Source organism: Xyrauchen texanus, chromosome 3 (assembly GCF_025860055.1).
Source record: "Xyrauchen texanus isolate HMW12.3.18 chromosome 3, RBS_HiC_50CHRs, whole genome shotgun sequence".
Classification (NCBI taxonomy): Eukaryota; Metazoa; Chordata; class Actinopteri; order Cypriniformes; family Catostomidae; genus Xyrauchen; species Xyrauchen texanus.
The window spans coordinates 59,859,603-59,885,517 of NC_068278.1; the positions used below are offsets into that span (position 1 = coordinate 59,859,603).

The window sequence follows — 25,915 nt, forward strand, 5'->3', positions numbered from 1 at the left end:
CCCTGCGGAGGTTGGGGACATTGAACCGGAGTGGGCAATGTTCAAAGCTTCCATTGCCGAAGCCGCGGTGGAGAGCTGCGGCCTCAAGGTTTTAGGTGCCGCAAGGGGTGGTAACCCTCGAACACCGTGGTGGACACTGGTGGTCAGGGAAGCCGTCCGACTGAAGAAAGAGGCCTTCCGAGATTTGTTGTCCCGGAGGTCTCCGGAGGCAGTTGCAAGGTACCGACAGGCCCGAAGGGCTGCGGCCTCGGCCGTGAGGGAGGCAAAGCAGTGGGTGTGGGAAAAGTTCAGAGAAGCCATGGAGAAGGACTTTCGGTCCGCACCAAAGTGCTTCTGGAAAACCGTCCGCCACCTTAGGAGGGGAAGCGGGGAACCATTCAAGCTGTATACAGCAAAGATGGGACGCTGTTGACCTCAACCGAGGAGGTTATTGGGCGGTGGAAGGAACACTTTGAAGAACTCCTAAATCCCAACACGCCCTCTATGGTAGAGGCAGAGCCGGAGGATTATGGGGGATCAGATTCTATTTCCCTGGGGAGGTCACTGAGGTAGTCAAACAACTCCGCAGTGGCAAAGCCCGGGGATTGATGAGATCCGACCAGAAATGCTGAAAGCTCTTCGATATGGAGGGGGTGTCATGGATGACACGCCTCTTCAACATTGCGTGGAAATGTGGGACAGAGCCTAAGGAGTGGCAGAACGGGGTGGTGGTTCCCCTCTTCAAAAAGGGGATCAGAGAGTGTGTGCCAACTACAGGGGTATCACACTTCTCAGCCTCCCTGGTAAAGTTTACTCCAAGGTGCTGGAGAGGAGGGTTTGGCCGATTGTCGAACCTCAGATTGAAGAGGAACAATGCGGTTTTCGGTCCTGGCCGTGGAGCAGACGGACCAGATCTTTACTCTCGCAAGGATCCTGGAGGGGGCCTGGGAGTATGCCCATCCGGTCTACATGTGTTTTGTGGATCTGCAGAAGGCGTATGACCGGGTCCCCAGGAGAGACTGTGGGAGGTGCTGCGGGAGTACGGGGTGGGGGGTCCTTCTTAGGGCGATCTAATCCCTGTACGTCCAAAGCGAGGGCTGTGTCCGGGTCCTCGGCACAAAGTCGAAGTTCATTCCATGTGGGGGTTGGTCTCCGCCAAGGCTGCGCTTTGTCACCAATCCTGTTTGTGATATTCATGGACAGGATATCGAGGCGTAGTCAGGGTGGGGAAGGTGTGCTGGTTCGGTGGGCTGGGGATCTCATCGCTGCTTTTTGCAGATGATGTTGTCTTCATGTCATCATCGGTCCGTGACCTTCAGCTCTCACTGGATCGCTTGGCAGTCGAGTGTGAAGCAGCTGGGATGAGGATTAGCACCTCTAAATCTGAGGCCATGGTTCTCAGCAGGAAACCGATGGAGTGCGTACTCCAGGTAGGGAAGGAGGTATTGCCCCAAGTGAAGGAGTTCAAGTACCTCGGGGTCTTGTTCACGAGTGAGGGGACAATGGAGCGGGAGGTTGGCCGGAGAGTCGGGGCAGCAGGGGCGGTATTGCACTCGCTCTATCGCACCGTTGTCACGAAAAGGGAGCTGAGCCGAAAGGCAAAGCTCTCGATCTACCGGTCAATTTTTGTTCCTACCCTCACCTATGGTCATGAAGGTTGTGTCATGACCGAAAGAACTAGGTCGCGAGTACAAGCGGCCGAAATGGGCTTCCTCAGAAGGGTGGCGGGCTTCTCCCTTAGAGATAGGGTGAGGAGCTCAGTCATCCGTGAGGAGCTCGGAGTAGAGCAGCTGCTCCTTTGCGTTGAAAGGAGTCAGTTGAGGTGGTTTGGGCATCTGGTAAGGATGCCCCTGGCCGCCTCCCTAGGGAGGTGTTTCAGGCACGTCCAGCTGGGAGGAGGCCTCGGGGAAGACCCAGGACTAGGTGGAGAGATTACATCTCCACACTGGCCTGGGAACGCCTCGGGGTCGCCCAGTTAGAGCTGGTTAATGTGGCTCGGGATAGGGTAGTTTGGGGCCCCCTGCTGGAGCAGCTGCCCCCGCGACCCGACTTCGGATAAGCAGTTGAAGATGGATGGATGGATGGAATATAAATTAATATAATATAATATAAAATAATAAAATATAATATGATGTAATATAAAATTATATCATATAAAATACAATGATATAATATAAAATAATATAATATAATCTAATATAAAATAATATAATATAAAATAATATAATCTAATATAAAATAATATAATGTAATATAATATAAAATAATAAAATATTATGTAATGTAATATAAAATAATATCATATAAAATAATATAATATAAAATAAAATGATATAATATAATATAATATAAAATAATATAATATAAAATATTAAAATATAATATAATGTAATATAAAATAATATCTTATAAAATAAAATAATCTAATATAAAATAAAATAATCTAATATAAAATAATAAAATATAATATAATGTAATATAATATAAAATAATATAATCTAATATAAAATAATATAAAATAATATAATATCATGTAATATAATATAAAATAATATAATCTAATATAAAATAATATAATATCATGTAATATAAAATAATATAATATAATATAAAATAATACAATATAAAATAAAATAATAAAATATAATATAATGTAATATAATATAAAATAATACAATATAATATAATATAAAATAATAAAATATAATATAATGTAATATTAAAATTATATCATATAAAATAAAATGATATAATATAAAATAATATAATATAATATCATGTAATAGAAAATAATACAATATAATATAAAATAATACAATATAATATAATATAAAATAATAAAATATAATATAATGTAATATAATATAAAATAATAAAATATAAAATAATACAATATAATGTGATGTAATATAATTTAAAATAATATATTATAATATAACGTATTTTAATGTAATATAATATCATATAATGTAATTTTATATAATATAATGTAATTATGTAATTTAATAGAATAGAATGGAACAATATATAATATATAATTTTCATTATACTAAGTGAAATTTAATATATAGGTTAATAAATATAAAGTAAATTATAAAAAAAATTATATGAACTAGCGAGTTAATGTAATAATGTACAGTTTAGTGATATAGAGACAAAGAAACGACATAATACTCTGTAATTGCACACTTTATAATCAGCAGCACACTCTGATAAGTGCAGAAGCGCGTGTGTGAAGTCTCGCAGAGTCTCGTGCGTCTCGAGAGTCTCGCGGTGTTTGCGCGCGTGTTTCCTGTTCCGGGGTAGTTTGTGTGTGCTGTGTGTGTGTTTATGTGGATGTGTAAGTGTGTGTGGTGATGATGATGATGGCGGAGCTGGTGCAGGGACAGGCCTCGATGGCTCAGCCCGGGATGAAGGCGGACGGATTCACGGACCCGTTCCACCGCGCGCGACAGGTAAACAACGCGAGAGTGTACATCAGAGAATGTATGTGATACGAGTGTATATTGTTAATGACTGTGTGTTCGAAGTGTGTGTAGCCTGTTAGCTGCTACTACTGCAAGAGCTTTAAAACTCCAGCACACACACACGCGCACACACAGATTAAGGCCACAACACAACAACCACAAAAACACATTTTACACTCGCTTTAATCTCACAAAACACCGCTGACAACTGCGAACAACAACTTTACGTGCGTATTTACTACAGAAATTAAAACACCGGCGACAAACTGCTGCAACCTGTTGTTGTCAAACACAAACCCTCAAAACTTTAAACTCGCGCACACAGATACACAACACGCGTTTGTGCGTCGCGTCTGATTTCACGCAAACATTTGCGCACAGATTAAAAGTGTTTGTTGTACACTGACAGTTGTGTAAAACTTACTCACATTTAAACATACTTTCACTTACACACACTCACATTCTTACACTCACACTCACATTTAAACACATACACTCACATTCTTACACACATTAAAACACATACTTTTACTTGCACACACACTCTCGCATTCTTACACACACATACTCACTCACATTTAAACACATACTTTCACTTACACTCATTCACACTTACACACTCGCATTTAAACATACTTTCACTTACACTCACATTTAAACACATACACTCACATTTTTACACACATTAAAACACATACTTTTACTTGCACACACACTCTCACATTCTTACACACACATACTCACTCACATTTAAACACATACACTCACATTCTTACACACATTTAAACACATACTTTCACTTACACTCATTCACACTTACACACTCGCGTTTAAACATACTTTCACACACGTGCACACACACATACTTACACACTCACATTTAAACATACTTTCACACACGTGCACACACACATACTTACACACTCACATTTAAACATACTTTCACACACGTGCACACACACATACTTACACACTCACATTTAAACATACTTTCACACACGTGCACACACACATACTTACACACTCACATTTAAACATACTTTCACACACGTGCACACACACATACACACTCACATTTAAACATACTTTCACACACGTGCACACACACATACTTACACACACGTGCACACACACATACTTACACACTCACATTTAAACATACTTTCACACACGTGCACACACACATACTTACACACACGTGCACACACACATACTTACACACACGTGCACACACACATACTTACACACTCACATTTAAACATACTTACACGCATTCTTACACTCGCACACATTTATATGTACATACTTACACACACACACAAACTTATGCACACACACTTTGTCAGAGTGTGTGTGTGTGTTGCACATTAAAAATAGGTGTGTGTGCGCGTGCGCGCGATCATGGAAAAATGTAGTTTTTATCAGCTCTTCCCACGGCAGAAAGTCAACCATGCCAGTGTGTCCTTGTGCTTCTGTTGAAAAGCACTTTGATTACCAGTACTGTTAGTTGTTTTAGTACTTTTAGTGATATTCTCTATTTTAACATTCACAAAAACATCATTCAAGCAGTGTATCTGCTGAGATGAGTACTTTCAGCTGTTAGGATCTTTATCGTTGCATGTATTAGAGGTAGAACGATATATCGGTTTTAACGATTAATCAGTGCCGATAGTTGCTTTTCGAAACTATCGTGGTATCGGCAAAAAATATATGCCAATAGTTGCCGATATTAAATTTTTTTTAAACAATCTTTCATTATTGAACGTATTCATCTGTATTTGTATCCTCTTCAATGCGTAGTTAGTTATTTAATTAGATGAGTGTCTAAACTGAAGCGAGGACATGCATCGAAAAATGTGATTAAATGGAAACGTGCCCCGTCAGCACATATTGTGTCTCGAACTTGTGAATAATAAACCTTATTCGTCATTAAACCTCATCTGGTAAAGTATCTATGTACAAAAACTAGAGGTCGACCGATATTGGTTTTTGCCGAAAAGATAACTAACGCGGTGGAAATGCTGATAAACGATTTATTAACAGATGGTGCATAATGTGGGACTTTTAACTATGAACGTGCCCAATACATTTTAAATGGAGATTTGGCTCCGTTACAATGCTTTTTATTTAAGAAACGAAGCTTTAGTCAAATTTAAAAATGTTTGGATGATTAATCGGTTATCTGCCTTTTCAACCACCGTTACCGTTGGTTACCGTTAGCGGCCAAATCCACCATCGGTCAACCTTTAGTTTGTTTATATATTTCACCTGATGAGTTTTAATTGGGAATAAAGTTTATATTTATTCACAAGATGTGAAGTTGTAGATGTGCTGATAGGGCACGTTTACATATAGTTGCGTTTTTCTTTGCATGCCCTAATCGGTAAAACCGATAGATCTGTCTACCTCAAAAATGTAGTGCATCTTTATATAGTTTAACCACTTTTGGTAATTATTCTTCATTTTAGTTAACTAATTGCAAATATGCAGTCACTGAATATCATTCTAGTGCAAGTTGAAGTTTAATAAATATTCAATAATGCTGCATCAGTGATCACAGGAAATAAAATTGTATTCGTGTAAGCTAACTAACTAAATAAATAAAATTAAAGGGATTAAAACTTTAATCTAACTCCTGTTGTTCCAAACCTGTATAAATGTTTTTCGTTCTGTAGAACACAATAGGAGAAATGCAAAATGTAAAATAGCGAGACATGACGCTAATAGTCAGACGTCCGGCGCATTTTTACATGGAAAAACACGCGTTTGGAGTGAACGGCCCTCAGAGGTGTAAATCATTGGCAGTTGTGTCTTGACTATGCCTTGCCTTGCTCTTATAAGCGTCTCACTGCATAAGCATTAGGTAGGTACTTACATACAGTGCTTTTAAAAAGCCTTTGCCCTGCAAATAATAATAAATATAGCTGCGAGCAGCAATTAATGGGGTTTAAGGCCTTTAAGCACATGCGTAAAAAGGTATTATGTTTTATTTGGCAAGAACGGAACCACCTAGATTATAGATGGAATAGACCATTTACAGCAAATACAGGCAATTAAGGAAATGCATGGTTATTAAAGCTCATAGCGCCCCCTATAGCCCGATCTCCATAAAAGTCTGCATGCTTGTTTAGATCGCATTAGGTGAGCACATGTCGCATGTGCTCACCTAATTTCGTGAAGTTCTGAGTTTTTGTTTAGGAATTATGGGTTTATTTGTACACCTGACCACGCCCATTTTCTAAATTATAGCTACCCAAAGGGTAAAGTTCAAATGTTTTTTGACAGTCATGGCACCTTAGACAAAGACGATGCATGCCGATTTTCAACTCAATCAGACTAATGGTTGTGTAGTTAGAGCTGTTTTCAGGTTTTTTTCATGTTATAGAACCACAAAGTGGCCAAACTCCGCTGTTTTTATACAGTGACCTCAGTTTGACCTCATACACGTGTACCGAGTTTCGTGAAAATATCTCATTTCGTTCGGGCGTTATAGCCATTTTAGTAAAAATAGCCTGCCCTTTAAGAATTTTTTGGCACCCCTTAACCCCTTAAATTGTAACTTTTTTTTAAATAATTATTGGTAATCAGACTCCGGAGTATATTTCTGCACTGGTTTGGTTCTGATCGGGCAAAAAACCTAGGACTAGTTCGGAAAAGTAGGTTTTTAACATTATCTGAAATATTTACCGACCGGTTTGATAGACACCAATGCTTCTTGAGGCCAATTTGTGTAGAAGGAGAAGAGCTATCAGGTGATGTATATTACTTGTGTTTTTTCACAACACTGCATTATATACAGCCATTAACACCTACAAAAAAACCTACAACCCTCTCAGACCAAGATTCAAATAGGTCCACCAAGTTTCGTTCCGATGAGTCATTGTTAATCTTATGTAATAGCTGCTGAAATTTGATTGGCTGATGGCGGCCATGTTTTTTAACATGCATGAATGTCATGTTTTTTTTGGTATTATAGCGCCACCAAGTGGCTAAACTGCGCCTACTTTTATGGGCGACCAAAAATTGACCTCTTACATAAGCATGCCAAGTTTGGTGAAGATATCTCATTTCCTTCAAGAGTAATAGCCATTTACGTAAAATTGGCCACTCCTACTTCCGATGTTTATTTTAGGAATTGTAGGCTTTTGGATACACTTGGTCACCCACATGATATGCAACCCCTAAATAAATAACTAAAGTTCAACTTTTCTTTGATTATTGACTAAGGGAGTCCTAGATGTAGTTCAAAATAGCAGGTAACATTTGATAATATACAATCATTTATACAGTCATTTTGCTTAAATTTGATTGGCTGCTGACGGCCATGTTTTATTTGTCATATTGTAGGATATGTTCGCATTTGGCCCCTACAAGAAGCATACGAATTTTCAACTTCATTGATAATACAGTTGCGTAGTTATGAGAATTTTGTTTGGTGTAGCGCCACCTATAGGCGAATGTTTTCGTGATTTTGCATGCAGACTCAAAATGTGTATGTGTAGGAAGTTTCGTATCATTTTGACTTTTGGTAGATATTGGTCAATACCTACAAAATGGACAATACCTGACCAATCGTTGGCTTATCTTCGCAACACTTCGACGAATCAAAATTCTTGTCAGGAGGGTTCATAGTAGACACACCAATTTTGTGATATACAGATATACGGCCTAGGAGGATTTAGAAAAAGTTGCTTTTTAGAAAATTAGAATACTGTAAACATATTATAAAATGCAATAAAACGTTGATATACATTTTGTAGGTCTTGGTGCAAGGAATTAGAGGAAAAATGAATTTTGAGATTATTCAACTGTTGTGGAGTTATTGGTGAAAACGTAAATGTCCTTGCTATAGCGCCACCTTGTGGCCAATTTTAATAAAACTTGGGACTCAGCCTCATTCTGACACTGTCTACAAATATCTCAAATTTTGTGATGGTCGGCCATTCAGATTTGATGTTATTAGCTGCTGAACTTTGATTGGCTGCTGGGGGCCATGTTTTTTTATTTGTCCGACTGATATTGTATGATATGTTAGACTTTGGCCCCTACAAGATGGCAATTTTCAAGTTCGTTGATTATACGTTTGCGGATATTTTTTTTACTTGGTGCCCCCTGTAGTTGATATTTTTCGTGACTTTGCGCGCATCCTCCGAATGTCCTGTTGTCTATGGCTGTATCTCGTTAAGAAGGCTGCGTCCTCCGGAAGTCGCATTTGTCGGCCGCATATGTCATCGAGGCTGTCTCGTTTCAGAAAAGTAGGAAGGACACTTCGAATGCGACCTTCTTTCATGGGAATTCGGTGGATGCATGAGGTGTATCCTTCATGGGCACTCACGACCTACAATTCTTTGCTTCAAAGGAAATGTCTAAAAAAATAACGCCAATTTGCCCGTAAATATGTTCGGAGATATATCGGAGACAATTTTGTTAATCTTCGACACTTGAGTGTGTGACAGACGGTTTAGGAGTTATTTGCCAAAACGTAAACATGTTCTCTATAGCGCCACCTTGAGGCCGATTGTGCCGAAGCTGATATGCTGTAGCACTCTTGGGTACTACGTCCCTCAAAGTTTACAACCAAAATTCCGTTTTCGAATATATATATTTTTTTTTTTTTTTATTGAAGCAAAAATTTTATCCAACACCTGTATCACCCATGTGAAAAACTAAGTGCCCCCTTAAACTTAATAGCTGGTTGTGTCGCCTTTAGCAGCAACAACTGCATCAAACGCGTCCGATAACTGGAGATCAGTCTTTCACAACGCTGTGCTGGGATTCTGGCCCACCCCTCTTTGCAGAACTGCTTTAGTTCAGACACACTGGAAGGTTTTCGAGCATGAACTGCCCGTTTAAGGTCCTGCCACCGCATCTCATTCAGGTTCAAGTCAGGACTTTGACTTGGCCACTCAAAAACTTTAATTTAGCTTCTTTTGAGTCATTCAGAGATGGACTTACTCCTGTGCTTTGGATCATTGTGTTGCTGCATAATCCAGTTGTGCTTGAGCTTCAACTCACGGATGGATGACAGGACGTTCTCCTTTAGGATTTTGTAAGTCGCCCTGAAGCAGTAAAGCATCCCGACACCATCACACTACCCCCGCCATGCTCGACCGCAGGTGTGATGTTCTTTTTGTGGAATTCTGTGTTTGATTTACGGCAGATGTAACGGGACCCCTGTCTTCCACACAGGGCAAATACTTTTTCACACATGCCCGGTTGGTATTGGATAACTTTTTTGCTTCAATAAATAACATTACCATTTCAAAAAAAAAAAACCTATTTTGCGTTTTACTCCGATTGCCTTTGTTTTATGTTTGATTTAAAAATAATAATTTTTTTAGATGATTATTTTTGCCCATATGAAGAACGAAACATTATTACTGTTACACCGGCAGTATTCTGTAGCTTGAGTTTTTTTAGTACTATTATGGCACCGTTATAGGTAATAAACGTGCATCTAAAATATCCTTGTCCATTGTAAATATTACGAAGCCCCGCCCACACTGAGGTCACTGCTAAACCAAGCAACTTCATGTTAGTCATGACATGAAGAATCAAATGTCCCTTTGATCTTTTGAACATGTAAGGGGTCATTGTGTTATAAAAACATACTGTAAGTTTCAGAACTCAAAACTTCCTTCTCACTATAAAAAGAGCATTTGTTGACAAAGCTACCAAAACGACTCGTACTCCACTTCCTCCATATTGTGATGTCTCACTGTGGTAAACATTTGCATCTGACCACCTCCACAACAAAGTATCAAACGTCTATTTTACCTTATAGCTTCCGTAGCCCCGCCCAGTAACGCTGAGCAAAAAAAACATTATTAAAATTATAAGTGAACCTCAAGGAACATTAAAATAATAAGTGTGGCATGACCCCTTTAAAAAGAAACTTGCGCTAAAATGCGCCAAAATGAAATCCTTGTCCATTATGAATATTCAGTGTAGCTGTGGACGAAGCACCGCCCACATTGAGGTCATTGCCAAAGCAAGCAGCTTCCTATTGGTCAATGGGGCATATTCACCAAACTTGAACTCTACGTGAATTAAGCGAGGGGACATTTTTCTCCTACAAAAGTCCCAATCACGCAAAATTCACGATCAAGCAGCATTGACTGTTTTCCACCATGTTGAGGTAAACGTGACCTCGCCGTAAAGCTCTAAGCACTGTTGTTGTTTTTGGTGGCGTTTCTTTGTGAACGCTTTGGCTCAAATGTGAGTGTTGCCACCTTGTGAACCCATATAATTAGAATTTTGGTCATATTTCAGGGAAATACTTATTATAATTCTTCTTCTTCCTCCGTACAAAACTTCGCACCTAACTCGTCCTGCACCGTTTAGCGTAGACCCACAAATGAGGTCAAATCGAATGGCCTATTGAGGACACGTCTGCTATGACTTTTCTAAGCGATCGGGTGTACGATGTTCACACAGCGGACAAAAGTGGACAAAAAAGTCCCATTGACTTAACATTGCGGAATGTTCAGAAATTTTAAATCCCAAACAGCCCTGCGTCTCTCCCTCTCTCTCTCCCTCAAAGGATTTATATTATCAAGCAGGGAATAAGTAATGACCTAAAATCGTCATAGCCACACACTAAAACATAAAATAAAACGTGCTAGCATCATGCTAACACATGCTAGCATTGCCTAGGGAAGTTCCAAAACATGCTAAAAACATGCTAGCATCATGCTAACACATGCTAGCATCGCCTAGCGAAGTGCTAAAACATGCTAAATATGTGCTAGCATCATGCTAACACACGTTAGCATCGCCTAGCGAAGTGCTAAAACATGCTAAAAATGAGCTAGCATCTTACTAACGCATGCTAACATCGCCTAGCGAAGTGCTAAAACATGCTAACACCATTTCAACACATATTGGAATTGCCTAGCGAGGTGCTAAAAATGTGCTAGCATCATGCTAACACATGTTAGCATTGTCTAGCGAAGTGTTAAAACATGCTAAAAATGTGCTAGCATCATGCTAGCATCGCCTAGCGAAGTGTTAAAACATGCTAAAAACGATAAAACCTACATGCTATCATCATGAAAAACACATGCTAGCAACATTCTATGACCATTATTTTAGTGCTTAGCAACAAGTTAGGAAATGCTATTTGACGAGTTTTGCCACGGCAAGCATCTAGTTATTATTGTTGTTATTGTTGCTGCTGTTATTAATGCTACTGGAGCAGAATTGGTTTAAAACTACAAACTACTTTGAAATGTTTCTAGAGTTGTACAGAGCACATGTACGTCTGTATGTGGCATTGCCTCCATTTCGTAACATGTGGCGCACACGGCCTTGTACGCACAGGGCGGACACCTGTGGCCAGCTTTAACTTTTCCTCTGCTGTCTTACTGCTCAGCTGTCTGTCCACCCTCATGTTTGAAAGTGGCCTGGATGCCCTGTGCATTTAGCTTTTATCAACTCGACTGGGAAAAAGAATAGATCTGGGCTCCATTCCAGAATCACAGGGCCGTTTTATAGCGTTTGTGGAAAACCTGGCATCTCCGCTGGTTGGTGTTGGCGTACTTCAAGACATGATTTCTCAGTGTGTCACAGTGCACTTATCCATAGCATGCTATGCATCATTCTGCAACAGAAGTTGGTGCCTATTTGATGTTTGCTTTCTAATGACGTGCTTGTGAACATGTTGCGTAATCATTGCCAGAGGCCGAGTTGGATTGAAGATCACAGTTTACCCATGTCGAAAGTAATGGCATGGGATTCATGATATTACAGCATAAATGGTCACTGTTGAAACATTATTAATAGGCCATGTTCATTAGCAATAAACCCTGAGTGCTATCATAGAGTTGTAAAAGTAAACAATCTCGTTTACCCTCCCATAATTAAATGCATTGTTGCTCTTCAACATGGAGGTATCTGCCCGGTTCTTGTTGGGTGCTGAGCACACGCTGACATGCCTGTTGCATCATAGGTAATTAATGGACTCTGACCTACATTGAGTTCACTCCTTGAGCGTTTACTCGGAGGAAACAATCCCACCCAACTGTGCTACCCCCTCTATAATGGTAGAAATACCCCGATCCATTGGTGCGCCGTCATATGCGTCCACCCCCAAGTGGCCAACAAGTGGACAGTTGTTCTGGCGAATTCCATCTGACTGCTGTTTACCTTCTCCAGCCTTTCCCTTGGGTCACCCGTTTATCCATGCGCTCACATAGCTGGCATTCCTTCCCAGCAGAAAGAGGGTTTAGCTGGAGGGAAGAGGTGGAGACCAACCTGTCTCTCTCTTTCAATCAAGTCGTCTTGTAATGGCCTCTTGAGGTACTTATTAGGGTTTTTCCTTGGTCAAAAATGGTCTTTGACTATGACTTTTCTAAGCGATCGGGTGTACGGGTGATCGGGTGTACAGCGGACGAAAAAGTGGCCAAAAAATCCCTTATTTTTTTTATTTATTTAACAGGGACCATACAGTCAAACATAGTTACAATACAAAGCCTGTAACTGATGCGCGGCATATGGAGTTTATAGCTAATGCTAATTTTCAACTCTTGTCCCTGGTTGGGCATTTTTAAGTACAGTACATTGACTTAACATTGCGGAATGTTCAGAAATTTAAATCCCAACTGACGTTTCACACACACAGACAAAAAGGGCCTGACAGCCCTGCGTCTCTCCCTCAGAGGATTTATATTATCAAGCAGACAATAAGTAATGACCTAAAATCTTCATAGCCACACCCTAAAACATTCAAAAAAACGTGCAAGCATCATGCTACCACATGTTAGTATCGCCTAGCGAAGTTCTAAAACATGTTAAAAACGTGCTAGCATCATGCTAACACATGTTAGCATCGCCTAGTGAAGTTTTAAAACATGTTAAAAATGTGCTAGCATCATGTTACCACATGTTAGTATCGCCTAGCGAAGTTCTAATCATGCTTAAAACGTGCTAGCATCACCTAGCGAAGTGTTAAAACATGCTAAAAACGAGCTAGCATCTTAATAACACATGCTATCATCTCCTAGCGAAGTGTTAAAAACGTGTTAGCGCCATGCTAACACATGTTAGCATCGCCTAGCGAAGTATAGCATGCTAGCATCACCTAGCGAATTGTTAAAACATGCTAAAAACGAGCTAGCATCTTACTAACACATGTTAGCATCACCTAGCGAAGTGCTAAAACATGCTAAAAAAGTGTTAACACCATGCTAACACATACTAGAATTGCCTAGCGAAGGGTTAATACATGCTAAAAATGTGCTAGCATAATGCATAACAAATTACTTATTAGTGTTTTTCCTTGGTCAAAAATGGTCTTTGGTTGGCGGCTGGTTTACACTCGTCCACACGGCGAGTTGGTTTAATAATTCAATGTTTAACGTTATTTTAATGATCCAATAGTCGTTACTTTAAAGCGATGTGGGAATTCAAACTAAATTTAAACTTGAATAACACCATTGTAACAAAGTTCAGTGGAAAGGAGGCGGCGAGAACCGGCTTGACAATATAAATAATCTTTTAATAAAACAAAGACAGGAGCGTAAACGCATGCAGAGCAGTTGCCCGTAACACACTCTCTCGAACTTCCGCCTCCGGTCGCCTTTATCCCTCTCGAGGGCTTGATTAGCCTGATTAGGGGACAGGTGTGCAGCATCACAACCCGGTATAATAAAAATAAATTATTTCGAGTCTGTGATTTATCTTTCAATCGAGTCCACACACAAGATAATCAGATGTATAGATCATTAGATAATCCACATGAAGCACAATGTTACATATGACCACCAGGAGATGGCGCCAAATACACGACACAAACTCAATGATGACTCAAATGACACAGAATGAAACTCATTCTGTGAAATCTCATGACTAAAATCATGTCTGCATGCTATGCAAACCTTTAGTCATTGTTGTGTTTGCATGTGTAATTAGTTCTTATGTACAATTATTATCTTTTATTTGTTTGGAGATGTTTTTGAACACTATGATACATTATATTTGTAATGTTGGAACTTTTGATCGCTTTGTCGTATCAACACAATATTATCCTCAGATACAGAAGACATGATCATCAGAAGACAAGCATTTTATGTTGCCCCCTTATTTACACCCAGAGATATATAATGCCAAATCAGAAAAATAAGGGAAAAAAGTTAATTTTTGGCTCAAGAGTCTCCGAATGTATCATCTATATCATTAAAGTTTTTTGTAACAATGAAAATTATTATATATTTTTTTTCTTTAATCTTTAAAGGGTAACTAAACACCTGCTCAGAGTCTGACTCCACCCACTAGAAATATTTGAAAATGCAGGAAAAGTGGGCAGACCCCGGCGGGGATAGAGGGAACGAACCGAGTGCGGGGCTGAGCGGGGGGGCACCTGAGACTCGTAGTGACGGATTAATTGACAGCTGCTGTCAGACTCTGTTATTATTATTCCTCACACGGTCGCAAGACGACATGTACATGAATCTGGCGTGGTGAGCTGGAACCTGCTTACGTCAGCTGTCACCGCTTACGTCACGAAGTACCGCAACAGCCAATAGGAAAATTCAACTGCAGTAGCCACCGTTCAACCTGAAGAGGGCAGCACTCAGACGTTTTTACACCATATATTGTAGAATTAAAACACTTTATACACAAATGTCAAAAAAATTACTTGAATCAATGACCAGTACTAATAAAGCCCCATGCTTACAGATCATTAACTAAAAAAAGTTGGTTTAGGGTTTAGTTACTCTTTAATTTTGGGTATGCCACTGAAACAGGGAATCCTTAAACATCTTTAGAGCTTAAAGGGTTAAACATTTTGGACTCCTGTAATTGGACACATTGCATTAGGAAGTGTTTTTTTATGTCAAAATGACTTCTTTTGGATGCCTCAATTTTGTGTAATTTTCTGAAACGCTATACTCTTGAATGGAGAACGGCCATGCTAGAGTGTAAAAATGTGCTTTTGTGAAGATGTGCTTTGGATTGTCAGACATCCGTGTGCGAGCGCAGCTCTTCAGCAGTTATCGGACGATAGTTATGAAAAGTGAGCTACAAAGTAATTGTCTAAAAAATGATTAAAAGCTGCTTTTAAGTTAAAATATTTGATCGCAATCTAAAACAGCTGTGATGAAAAAAACGTTTCTGTTAAAGCTAATTGTGTATTTATTTTCTTCTTTTGAAATACTTTTGTAAGCTAGTTTAGAGTCGATGGTCAACAGTGGTGCAAAAATGCCATTTGAGCTTTAACATTGGTGATAATCAATAGTCTTGAGAAACACTAGTATTCTGATCCCTCAAACGCACAAACCTGCATGCCTTCCTCATGTGTTCACAGGTCGAGGCATGTAAGCATGTTTCTCACGTGTTTGCTCTCTTACAGATTGGTAAAATTGGTGGAGAGCAGATGACCCATCTGAACAACACTTCTCCAGTTATCGATGCCTCGCTCTATGGGTACGGAGGCCAGAAACGCTCATTGGACGAAGGAGGTAAGACATATTATTTGGTATAATTCTGAATAAGTTCTGATTACAAAATGCCACTTTTTGAACTTTACCAGCGCTGTTAATGTTGCATGCGTGTCCACTGACTGTTAAATAAGTAGATAGTGAAGTTTAAATCAATGCAGGACTATTTGAAGCGTTGACCTTTGACAGCGTTATCAGCGTGACACATTGATTGACACTTGCGTGTGGAAGTATCATACTTCAAAACACGACCGCAGAGAAACCAGTGGAAAGCCTTGAGCTGTGAGACTCGCATCTTACAGGAAGTGAAACTTGTTTCTGTCGCCGTGGCGCTGCTCATTTGGGTCTTTCGAGTCTTGATTTGGTGTTGTACAGTGTTTAAAAATACCACACACGACTGGTTTGATTTACTAACAGTATTGTAAGATTGACGAATGTAACGGAGTGGAATTGTTTTTGATACAAGCTTTTAACCCAAGCGTCAATATTCTGCTTTCAATCCAAAAAGACACTATTATTTTTAAGTTGATGTTAGTCAGATTTCTGCGTAACAACATCATCGTGTGTTTTCCAAGGAAGGTCATACGGGTTTGGAACAATATGATGATTTTTGGAAGAACTATCCCTTCAATAGTTCTGGTTCTGTTCACTCTACCTCTCTTTGAAAAGTCTCATTTTATTCCACTAGGTGGCAGAAAGCACTAGAAAAATATTTTTTCTCTGTCACATTCCATCACAATGTACAGATGTGAACTGTAGGGGGCGCTCTAACACATTATACCCCTCACAGATGTGAACTGTAGGGGGCGCTCTAACACATTATACTCCTCACAGATGTGAACTGTAGGGGGCGCTCTAACACATTATACCCCTCACAGATGTGAACTGTAGGGGGCGCTCTAACACATTATACTCCTCACAGATGTGAACTGTAGAGGGCTCTAACACATTATACTCCTCACAGATGTGAACTGTAGGGGCTCTAACACATTATACCCCTCACAGATGTGAACTGTAGGGGAGCTCTAACACATTATACCCCTCACAGATGTGAACTGTAGGGGAGCTCTAACACATTATACTCCTCACAGATGTGAACTGTAGGGGGCTCTAACACATTATACCCCTCACAGATGTGAACTGTAGGGGCGCTCTAACACATTATACCCCTCACAGATGTGAACTGTAGGGAGCTCTAACACATTATACTCCTCACAGATGTGAACTGTAGGGGCGCTCTAACACATTATACCCCTCACAGATGTGAACTGTAGGGGCGCTCTAACACATTTTACCCCTCACAGATGTGAACTGTAGGGCGCTCTAACACATTATACCCGTCACAGATGTGAACTGTAGGGGCGCTCTAACACATTATACCCCTCACAGATGTGAACTGTAGGGAGCTCTAACACATTTTACCCCTCACAGATGTGAACTGTAGGGGACGCTCTAACACATTATACTCCTCACAGATGTGAACTGTAGGGGCGCTCTAACACATTATACCCCTCACAGATGTGAACTGTAGGGAGCTCTAACACATTATACCCCTCACAGATGTGAACTGTAGGGGAGCTCTAACACATTATACCCCTCACAGATGTGAACTGTAGGGGGCTGTCTAACACATTATACCCCTCACAGATGTGAACTGTGGGAGGCTCTAACACATTATACCCCTCACAGATGTGAACTGTAGGGCGCTCTAACACATTATACCCCTCACAGATGTGAACTGTAGGGGCGCTCTAACACATTTTACCCCTCACAGATGTGAACTGTAGGGGGCGCTCTAACACATTATACCCCTCACAGATGTGAACTGTAGGGGGCGCTCTAACTTACCACAGATGTGCTCGTCCATAGACATTCAGTCTAATGTTCAGTTCAAGCAACACCCTCATTATTTCATTGAATATCTCGGCCTCTGAGTGGACTACAAGCTCAATCTAGGGGTCATTAGAAAGTTGAGATGACATATAACATTTTGTCATCAGTAGTCGCAAACATATTTATTGTTTGTTTTGCATACTTTTCCTTCTGGATGGCATATTTTGTTCTGGGCATCGAAGATATAACATTGGATTAGACATGTAAACAATGGCTCATATTTTAGAGAACACCCCAAGGTAAAAGCAGATGTAGAGTTTTTGGCTACTTGGGGCGTACAGCAGCTGTTATCGGAGCTTAAAACAGACGTTTGTATTTGTTGTCTTACAGTCACTTTGTGATTCTTTTGGAAAATGTAGAACTGTTGTATTAGACCAGGGGTGCCCACACTTTTTTGTGTGATGATCTACTTTTAAATGACCAACTCAATAAGATCTACCAACTAAAAAAACAGTTTCATTTAAAATAAGAAAAAGCTTGTTGGGACTACTGCATGTATCCCTACATGGAATTCATCTTCTAATTAATAAACAAATATATAATAATGTTCAATGTTGATATCATTCAGTTTTAACACTAAACCCAAAACACCTACAGCACAATAGATTACAATAGTCAGGGCATTTACCAGTAAATATTGACCAGGCCATGTTTTGTTTATTCAGTTGCCATGACAACTAGGTTTGCGCATACGCGCCTTCCAAGGACTTCTGAGAACAGCGCGCGAAATTGCGATAACTACTGCCTGGATTAGGCAAAACAGTCTTTTTTCTGTTCTCAGAAGTCCTCGGATGTTTATTCAGTTGTCATGGCAACTGAATAAACAACCTCGCCTGGTCAATATTTACTCGTCAAGTGCAAGTCGGACAGAAACTAAAAGGAAAGACAATATATTTATTTTTATTAAAATTTAACGAAAGTACATTTAAATTTTGTGTGATCTACCAGCATTGCCTTTGCGATCGACGTATTGGCACCCCTGTATTAGCGCAACAAAATGAACTATATAGTCACATTCCTGAGTATGAGATCTTTCATTTGATATATGACTTGTCCATTTTGGTGCTAGGTGACAGTTTTATTTTTACATAAATATTTCTGCCCCACTACCTCTAGAGGGCGCTACGTTTCACTGCAAATGTTTTGAGGCCTTATTTTGTTAACCATCAATTCTACATTTGTTACTTATCACTGAAAAGTTCAGATTGTAAGATTTCAAATTATACCTTGTATGTATACGGAAACTTTAATATTTTAAGTGTAAACTTTTTCGCGATTATATCCCCCCCCTTTGAGTTTTAAGAGGTTATTTGAAAGGGTTATTTTAAGCTTAAACACTTTTAAAGCTTTAGATACATAAAAAAAAATCAACTGAAACAATTAAACACCTGCTATGAATTTCTCACCTTTTTCACCACTCATGAGTTTGCATAAAAGTATACAATGTAATCTGAGTAATGTAATCTGGCAGATTACATTTTGAGGGTTATCTAATTGGATTACTATAAGATTACTTCCAACCTAACTCTTATTTGATGTCTCTTGCATTTGAGTTGGATAATCTTGTATCAATAAGACACTAATACAAAGAGGCAGAAAAATATATATTTTTTTTTATTGCTAACAAGGAGCCCTAAAAAATATCTCCTTATGATAATGTTTAAAAGTGCATTTAATGTTACAATTTTTAGTGCATAAAACAAATGCAACATTACGAACATTAATGAGCAGTCTGTGTATCTCAGCGAGTATTGACGTTGACTATCACCGCTGGAGTCGTGAGATTGAATCCAGGGTGTGGTGAGTGACTTTAGTCAGGTCTCCTTAGCAACCAAATTGGCCGGTTGCTAGGGAGGGTAGAGTCACATGGGGTAACCAAATTGGCCTGGTTGCTAGGGAGGGTAGACACATGGGGTAACCAAATTGGCCCGGTTGCTAGGGAGGGTAGAGACACATGGGGTAACCAAATTGCCCCGGTTGCTAGGGAGGGTAGAGTCACATGGGGTAACCAAATTGGCCCGGTTGCTAGGGAGGGTAGAGTCACTTGGAGTAACTAAATTGGCCCGGTTGCTAGGGAGGGTAGAGTCACATGGGATAACCAAATTGGCCCGGTTGCTAGGGATGGTAGAGTCACATGGGGTAACCAAATTGGCCCGGTTGCTAGGGAGGGTAGAGTCACATGGGGTAACCAAATTGGCCCGGTTGCTAGGGAGGGTAGAGTCACATGGGGTAACCAAATTGGCCCGGTTGCTAGGGAGGGTAGAGTCACATGGGGTAACCAAATTGGCCCGGTTGCTAGGGAGGGTAGAGTCACTTGGAGTAACCAAATTGGCCCGGTTGCTAGGGAGGGTAGAGTCACTTGGAGTAACCAAATTGGCCCGGTTGCTAGGGAGGGTAGAGTCACATGGGGTAACCAAATTGGCCCGGTTGCTAGGGATGGTAGAGTCACATGGGGTAACCAAATTGGCCCGGTTGCTAGGGAGGGTAGAGTCACATGGGGTAACCAAATTGGCCCGGTTGCTAGGGAGGGTAGAGTCACATGGGGTAACGTCCTCGTGGTCACTATAATGTGGTTCTCGCTCTCGGTGGGGCGTGTGGTGAGTTGTGCATGGATGCCACGGAGGATAGCGTGACGCCTCCACACGCGCTACGTCTCCGCGGTAAAGCACTCAAGTCACGTGATAAGATGCGCGGATTGACTGTATCAGACGCGGAGGCAACTGAGATTCGTCCTCCGCCACCCGTATTGAGGCGAGTCATTACACCACCACGAGGACTTGGAGCGCATTGGGAATTGGGCGTTCCAAATCCGGGAGATAAATAAAAATGTAAAAAAAGCATGCAATTGATTTAGAGTGAAAAATATAAAAGAATTTAAAAAGGTAAAAATAACAGTACAATTTCATTCTGACGTTTCTTAACACACACACACAGTTGGATGTGTTGTTTACTGCAATCCGAAAAGTAATTGTAGTCCGATTACGACATATTTTTACTACATTTACTTTTAATCCAATTACAAGTACTTGCTTTCGGTTATCTGATTACATAATCTAGATTACATGCAATCTGCCAGTACCCAGCACTATATATTGTACGTATATACACACACACACACACACACAACTCTTCATCTGGTGAACATATATATGCGCTATGAAAAGCTTAATTTGGTAAATACTTTACATTATAGAGCATTGTAACGGAGTCAAGTCCTCAGCGTATTTCAGGCTTGTTTATAGTAAATATTCCAGCGTTTTCGGGTATTATCTGGTACAATTATGTTTTATTTGTTTGTAGACATTTTTGGACACTAATTTTAGCGGTGTTGTAACTTATGATCGCTTTGTCGTATCTAAACGTTCAATGATACAGTTGCCATGATTGAGAACAAATCAAAAGCAGTTTTTCGGAGCCCTCTTATTCACACAGAGATATACACTCACCTAAAGGATTATTAGGAACACATACTGTGTTTGACCCCCTTTCGCCTTCAGAACTGCCTTAATTCTACGTGGCATTGATTCAAGGTGCTGAAAGCATTCTTTAGAAATGTTGGCCCATATTGATAGGATAGCATCTTGCAGTTGATGGAGATTTGTGGGATGCACATCCAGGGCACGAAGCTCCCGTTCCACCACATCCCAAAGATGCTCTATTGGGTTGAGATCTGGTGACTGTGGGGGCCATTTTAGTACAGTGAACTCATTGTCATGTTCAAGAAACCAATTTGAAATGATTCGAGCTTTGTGACATGGTGCATTATCCTGCTGGAAGTAGCCATCAGAGGATGGGTACATGGTGGCCATAAAGGGATGGACATGGTCAGAAACAATGCTCAGGTAGGCCGTGGCATTTAAACCATGCCCAATTGGCACTAAGGGGCCTAAAGTGTGCCAAGAAAACATCCCCCACACCATTACACCACCACCACCAGCCTGCACAGTGGTAACAAGGCATGATGGATCCATGTTCTCATTCTGTTTACGCCAAATTCTGACTCTACCATCTGAATGTCTCAACAGAAATCGAGACTCATCAGACCAGGCAACATTTTTCCAGTCTTCAACTGTCCAATTTTGGTGAGCTCTTGCTAATTGTAGCCTCTTTTTCCTATTTGTAGTGGAGATGAGTGGTACCGGTGGGGCCTTCTGCTGTTGTAGCCCATCCGCCTCAAGGTTGTGCATGTTGTGGCTTCACAAATGCTTTGCTGCATACCTCGGTTGTAACGAGTGGTTATTTCAGGCAAAGTTGCTCTTCTATCAGCTTGAATCAGTCGGCCCATTCTCCTCTGACCTCTAGCATCAACAAGGCATTTTCAGCCCACAGGACTGCCGCATACTGGATGTTTTTCCCTTTTCACACCATTCTTTGTAAACCCTAGAAATGGTTGTGCGTGAAAATCCCAGTAACTGAGCAGATTGTGAAATACTCAGACCGGCCCGTCTGGCACCAACAACCATGCCACGCTCAAAATTGCTTAAATCACCTTTCTTTCCCATTCTGACATTCAGTTTGGAGTTCAGGAGATTGTCTTGACCAGGACCACACCCCTAAATGCATTGAAGCAACTGCCATGTGATTGGTTGATTAGATAATTGCATTAATGAGAAATTGAACAGGTGTTCCTAATAATCCTTTAGGTGAGTGTGTATGTATGTGTGTAAATATATATATATATATGCAAATCAGACATTATACAAGTGCACGTATATTTTGAGAGTATCATCATGTATCTATATTGTAAAAAAAATTTGTATCCCTTAATTGGGATATTTATGTTTTTTGTTAGAAATCTTGTTCTGCATGACATTTTAAATGTTTTAATATATTTATGATTGTCCTTCTGAACACCTAGATATTTAACGAAAGGTTTAAGAACGTTACATTTGCTAAAGTTTGACGATAAGTTTGGCCAAATGTAAATTGTCGTGCTTTTGGTCTGCTGTTTGTAATATTGAGATGAGTGCGGATGAAAAGCTGCTTCAGACATGGAGGGTAATTCGATGGTGGTTTTTCAGATTTGGCTGTTTGTTTTGTTGATGGAATATTATGTGGCATAAATATTAATGTTCTTCCTCTTCCATTTCTAAGTGGCTAACCAGCTCGGTGCAATGGTACATCAAAGGTGAGAACTTTTATTCATTTAAGATAAGATTGTGTGACTTTTCCTCAATAAAATAATCAATTATATGCTCACTTAAAATGACTGTTCTTTGTTTGTTTAGGGCTATAGTAACGGAAGACTACAAAGTGCCTGATAAGATGGTTGGATTCAGTGAGTCGATTCAAGCAATCACTTTTTATTTACACGTTTTATTATTTTGTTTAAATTAACACCGCTTTATGATCAAATAATATAGGATGGACCTCCAAACTAATGCTCTTAATTATAGAGAGACTGTCTGACCTTCTAGGGACAATTTGAAAATATAAATTTTTATAGTTTTCATTAGTTTTTCATGATATTGTGCACATTTTAGCTTGAGTTTTTTTTTTTTTTTTTTATATTGAGTGTTTTCGATCAACAAATGTTTTAGAATAATTGCACATATTGCAAATACATGCACACCGATCAGCCACAACTTTAAAAGCACCTGCCTAATATAGTGTAGGTCCCCCTCGTGCTGCCAAAACAGCGCCAACCTGCGTCTCAGAACGGCATTCTGGGATTATATTCTTCTCATCACAATTGTACAGAGTGGTTATCTGAGTTACCGTTGACTTTATTGCATGTTTAGTGTTTACATGCATCATTTCACCTTTAAAGCCTAAAGCATTAAATATGATCATAAAAAGTTTTATAGTTTGTCTAATGGTACTAAAAACAGTTTGAATGTAAAAAATCTTATGTCAGGCTTTACAGGGTTATGTTCATATTTATATTAAATTTATATATGGGACAAAATATTGATTCTGAGATCCCAAGATCGTTTTTTTACTCCATACGCAACCCTTGCAATCCATTTGTCATTGAATGTCTCTTTTCACATCTTTTCTGTTCTTTAAAGTCAGTTGTTAGTTAAAAACAATAAAAAGACACATTTAAATCTAATCAAACATGGATACAGACAGTCTTAAAGGGACAGTACCTATTTAGCAAACGTTCTACATATCAATTTAATTACTTGTAAATCATACAAATTATATGTTGGGATCATACTTATGTTGGGATAACAGCTTATTTTAATACAGTAAAAGTGACAGTAATGATTATATTGTTACTGCTATTTTAAAATGAGCATTTGGTGAATATAAGCAACTTGTGCTTGATTCAAATATTGTATATTATTATATTGAAAATGCATGTTGAAATCCATGTTTTAAATATGATAAAACAGACTTTTGAGGAATATTTCTCAATCTCCATCACGTTACATTCATGCACACCACAAAACACATCACAGAGCATCTGACATATACTTTCTATAAGAGATATTTAAAGTGTGAACTAATAATTATGTGTATTTCATATATGCAGCCGCTCTGTCATTATAAAGATCTCAATAAGCTGTTATGATGATGTCATCACTATAAGATCATGAGATCCAGCGAAAACACTTTTACAATTTCCCTTTTTTAATTGTCAATATAGTGTTTGGTGCATAAAATACATATGATAAATGTTTATTGAATAAAGAATATTTTCATACTGTGATAGATTTCAGTTGTTTGATGTCTCTGAAAAGCCCAGAGAGTCCTCCGATAATACCCCAAAATTTACCCCTGTACAAAAACTTACATAACAAACATCCTGCACGAAACTGAACATTTTTAACGATTTCTTTTTATAGTTTGTCTAAATGCTACTAAAACGGTTTAAATGTCATATGTCAGGCTTTACAGGGTTATGTTCATAATCATATTAAATAGGACTTAAATCCCAAGATCGTTTTTTTACTCCATACTTCATTTGTCATTGAATAATGTCTCTTTTCATACCTTTTCTGTTCTTTAAAGTCGTTAAGTTGTTAATTAAAAACAATAACCCTCGATCTGCAGTCATCAGCGCAGAGGTGCAGACCGGAAGCACAACATACGTCATTACCAAAACAATGTTCTTCCACAAGACGCCAAAAGTTAGTGTAGCTTTAAAAAAACAAAAACGTCTGATAAAGTTGCAGTAAAATCAGCAGAAAAGATAAAGCATGCTGCATATATGAAAATACACACTTTAAATATCTCTTATAGAAAGTATATGTCAGATGCTCTGTGATGTGTTTTGTGGTGTGCATGAATGTAATGTAATGGAGATTGAGAAATATTCATCAAAAGTCTGTTTTATCATATTTAATACATGGATTTCAACATGCATTTTCAATATAATAATATACAATATTTGAATCAAGCACAAGTTGTTTATATTCAGCAAATACTCATTTTAATATATCAGTAACAATATAATCATTACTGTTATTTTTATCCCAACATAAGTCACTTTCCACACAAGCATTTTAAATAGATCGATATAAACATTGAAGCCACTTTTCACTAATAACCACTAGATGGCGCCATAAACATGTGAAACTGACATACTATAGGTTGATTGGCTCGTCAGCTTGAACAGCGACTGAAACGAGAGCCGTCATATTTGATAGAAGTGGCTTTATAGGGTTAAACTGGCAGTTTTTTAAAGATATAGTTCCCCAAAAAATGAAAGTTCTGTAATTTTCTCACCCTCGTGTCATTCCAAACCCTTCACTTGGAATGTCCATTGGTCACCATTCACTTTACAGTTCAATTGAATGGAAAAGAACGGCGTTAACATTCTGCTAAACATCTCCTTTTGTGCTCCACATGAGATAGTGAAGCGATTGGATTCATTTCACTATTTAGTTCAGATTGTTTTGATGGTGGTTTGATATGTTTCTCATCGTGATGGACGTGTAACTCTTGATTTCTCTTCTCAGTAATTGGTCGGGGTGGTGAACAGATAACAAGAATTCAGCTGGAATCCAACTGTAAGATCCAGATCGCTTCTGGTAGGTCTTGATCCGATTACTGATATCTCATAATCAATGTTTGTGTCTTCTATAAACCTCAAATTCATCCACTGTGATTATTTACTCTCCTGAATGACATCCACCTTTCAGTATCATCCGGCACTGAAATGCACATCGCCGGAAACCAGGGCTG

At 39.3% G+C, this 25,915-nt stretch overlaps 1 protein-coding gene across 2 annotated transcripts in view; it reads left to right on the plus strand.

Moving 5' to 3' along the window:
* Positions 1 to 3,304: 3,304 nt before the first annotated feature.
* Positions 3,305 to 25,915, plus strand: part of LOC127625456 (far upstream element-binding protein 3-like) — a 45,429-nt gene continuing 22,818 nt past the window's right edge. For both annotated transcript variants that reach the window (XM_052100762.1, XM_052100768.1), the window contains exons 1-5: positions 3,305 to 3,434; positions 15,799 to 15,907; positions 22,874 to 22,907; positions 23,008 to 23,057; positions 25,690 to 25,761. In XM_052100762.1, the coding sequence (XP_051956722.1) occupies positions 3,336 to 3,434; positions 15,799 to 15,907; positions 22,874 to 22,907; positions 23,008 to 23,057; positions 25,690 to 25,761 (364 nt within the window). In that variant the 5' untranslated portion in view covers positions 3,305 to 3,335. The remainder of the gene's footprint in view (positions 3,435 to 15,798; positions 15,908 to 22,873; positions 22,908 to 23,007; positions 23,058 to 25,689; positions 25,762 to 25,915) is intronic.